Genomic DNA, 3388 nt, shown 5'->3' with positions numbered 1-3388 from the left:
ACTGCAGGTGTCCTAGTGTCCGGTACTCTGTCTCGGCTGAGGCTGGGTGTCCTAGTGTCCGCGTACTCTGTCTAGACTGCAGGTGTCCTAGTGTCCGGTACTCTGTCTAGACTGCAGGTGTTCTAGTGTCCGGTACTCTGTCTAGGCTGCAGGTGTCCTAGTGGTCCGGTACTCTGTCTAGGCTGCAGGTGTCCTAGTGTCGGTACTCTGTCTAGACTGCAGGTGTCCTAGTGTCCGGTACTCTGTCTAGACTGCAGGTGTTCTAGTGTCCGGTACTCTGTCTAGGCTGCAGGTGTTCTAGTGTCCGGTACTCTGTCTAGACTGCAGGTGTCCTAGTGTCCGGTACTCTGTCTCGGCTGCAGGTGTCCTAGTGTCCGGTACTCTGTCTAGGCTGCAGGTGTCCTAGTGTCCGGTACTCTGTCTAGGCTGCAGGTGTTCTAGTGTCCGGTACTCTGTCTAGTGATGTCTTCCATATAGGTTGTAATGGATATGTGTCCAGCTGCATGTTATCGTACAGTGTGATGTCTGTTCTCACAAATGTGTTCTTATTTGCATGTGCTTAATGTTGTCCTTTATCGAGGTGGGGGGGTACCCTCATACTGTAAGAGTTGTATTGAGTTTCAGTGTGGGGGGGTACCATCCTACTGTGAGAGTTGTATTAGTTTCAGTGTGGGGGGGTACCATCCTACTGTGAGAGTTGTATTGAGTTTCAGTGTGGGGGGGTACCATCCTACTGTGAGAGTTGTATTGAGTTTTCAGTGTGGGGGGGGGTACCATCCTACTGTGAGAGTTGTATTGAGTTTCAGTGGGGGCGGTACCATCATACTGTAAGAGTTGTATTGAGTTTCAGTGTGGGGGGAGGGTACCATCATACAGTTAGTTGTATTGAGTTTCAGTGTGGGGGGGGGGTACCATCCTACTGTGAGAGTTGTATTGAGTTTCAGTGTAATTGTGTTATCGTCTGCACGTTTGTTTATCCCATGTGTAACTCTGTGTTGTTTGTGTCGCACTGCTTTGCTTTATCTTGGCCAGGTCGCAGTTGTAAATGAGAACTTGTTCTCAACTGGCCMACCTGGTTAAATAAAGGTGGAAAAAAWAWATATATATTTAGTTTCAGTGTGGCAACATAATAAACGTCTCTACTGTCTTTCTCCTAGGCTCAGACCCAATTTGCCCATACCACTGCTACCCCAGCCATCGCTGAGGGGACCTACCAGCCACCGGCTGCTGGGCTGGGGATGCCATCATCAGGTGAGGCCTGTACCACACGTTAAAGGGATACCTCGGGATTTTGGCAGTGTGTCTCTTTATCTACTTCCACAGTGTCGTATGAACACGTGGATACCATTTGTTATGTCTTCCAGTCATTGCACTAAAGTTACTGAGCAACTTCCTTCAAACTGCACGCAGAGATACGTAGAGTATCACAGACCATATTTTGTAGTTTCCCTGTTGGTTGCCTTCCTCCAGACCAGGGTGTTCCTATTTACAAAACTTCTCAGAGTAGGATTGCTGCTCTAGGACCAGGTCCTTCCTTGTCTATGTAATCTTATTCATTATGATCTGAAAGGAAACACTGATCCTAGAGCYGCACTTATACTCTGAGACACTTTKTGAATACAGGCCCTGGTCTCTCACTTTTTTTTTCCTACTCTCCCTTTTGTCTCTTGGTTTCCCTCTCCATCTTTGTGTCTGTTTGGGGCTCTTCTCTGAATCGGGCTGTTGTTAGTGGTGAAAGGCCTTTTGGCTCTGTAGTGTGGTGTTGAGAGGAGATAAAGACATGCGGAGGATTAGAGGCAGTTGGGGGTATGGGGTCTTATTGAATGTTCTTTAGCTCAGCTCCTACTCTGTGGATCGGTCTCGTCTTAGTCTCAGCGTCTTTCATTGAGTGAGGGTGAAAGGGGCAGGGAGACCACAGTGAGGGTGAAAGGGGCAGGGAGACCACAGTGAGGGTGAAAGGGGCAGGGAGACCACAGTGAGGGCAGTTCTTATGCAGGGATTACAATGGTGAGAGTAGGGAGGGAGGTGTATAAGTAAAAGGAAGGTGGACAGGGCCACAGGGAGGGGGGAAAAGGTGGTTTTCTGCTCTTTTTCACTTGTTCCGCCCTCTTTCACTCTTGCCATTCTCTCTTTCTCCGAGTATGGGAATGTGTCTGGCTTTGGTTTTTCCGCCTGTGAGACTAGCTTATGGTTGACATGGAGACGCTGGCCTGTGTGCAGCGCTATGGGGAGGGGAGTTTTCTTCCTCAGGCCTGAAGGACAGACAGGAAAGCGTGAGGGAAGGAATGGCGCTGCATGACATGCACCACTGGACTCAGCCAACCACAGCTCTTCACTGGCCGCCCGCTTTCCTCATTTCCTCCATCATATCTCTGCAACCCCTCTCATTGCTCTCTCACTTCATTCCCTCAACACCACCGTCCTTTGTTCTGTTATTACCACACACCTCTCCTCTGATTCTGTTATTACACAAACACCTCCTCCTCTGTTCTGTTATTACACAAACACCTCCTCTCTGTTGCTGTTATTAACACACCACACCGTCCTCCTCTGATTCCTGTTTATTACACAACACCATACCTTCCTCCTCTGTTCTGTTATAAACCTTTCTTGGATACACACACGGCTCCTCCTCTGTTCTGTTATTACACACCCTCCTCCTCTGTTCTTGTTATTACACAACACCTCCTCCTGCTGTTCTGTTATTAACACAACCACCGTCCCCTCTGTTCTGTTTAATTACACAACACCTCCTCCTCTGTTCTGTTATTACACACAACCCATCCTGCTCTGTTACCTGTTATATTTACACAACACCTCCTCCTCCTCTGTTCTGTTATACACACACACACTCCTCAACTCTGTATCTGTGTTATTACACACACCTCCTCCTCCTGTCTGTTTTCACCCACACCTCCTCCTTGTTCTGTTATACAGCACACCGTCCTCCTCTTGTTCTGTTATTACACACCACCATGCCTCCTGCTTGTTCTGTTATTACACACCACCCTGCCTCCCTCTGTTCTGGTTACACCATGTTTGTCCTATTAACACTCCTCCTCCTCCTCGTGTTCTGTTATTTACAGCACCACCAACCGTCCTCCTCTGTCCTGTTATTACACAACACCACGCCGTCCTCTTTTCTGTTATTGACACCCTCCTCCTGTTATTCATCTTCATATTCCTCATTTTCTCCTTTTTAAAATAAAATCCTTCTCTGCTTACATTTTCTTAATTTACTCCTCTCAACCATCGTCTCACAAATGTCCCATGCTGTGTTATCGTCTGGATTCCCTGTATTCAACCTGTTCTAGTCTAGTGAATTATTGATGGATGAATGATTATTGCACTTCTGGTAATGCGCCACGGACTTGAGGCTCGGTACTGT

General features: G+C 47.7%; 1 protein-coding gene across 1 annotated transcript in view; it reads left to right on the top strand.

The window, feature by feature from the left end:
• LOC111976807 (syntenin-1) overlaps nucleotides 1-3388 on the top strand; it is a 32017-nt gene that overhangs the window by 15558 nt on the left and 13071 nt on the right. The window contains exon 3 of the mRNA XM_024005950.2: nucleotides 1158-1251. Coding sequence (XP_023861718.1) covers nucleotides 1158-1251 — 94 coding nt within the window. The remainder of the gene's footprint in view (nucleotides 1-1157; nucleotides 1252-3388) is intronic.

This window comes from Salvelinus sp. IW2-2015, linkage group LG17 (genome assembly GCF_002910315.2).
Source record: "Salvelinus sp. IW2-2015 linkage group LG17, ASM291031v2, whole genome shotgun sequence".
Classification (NCBI taxonomy): Eukaryota; Metazoa; Chordata; class Actinopteri; order Salmoniformes; family Salmonidae; genus Salvelinus; species Salvelinus sp. IW2-2015.
This window is presented reverse-complemented; position numbering and strand designations above follow the sequence as displayed.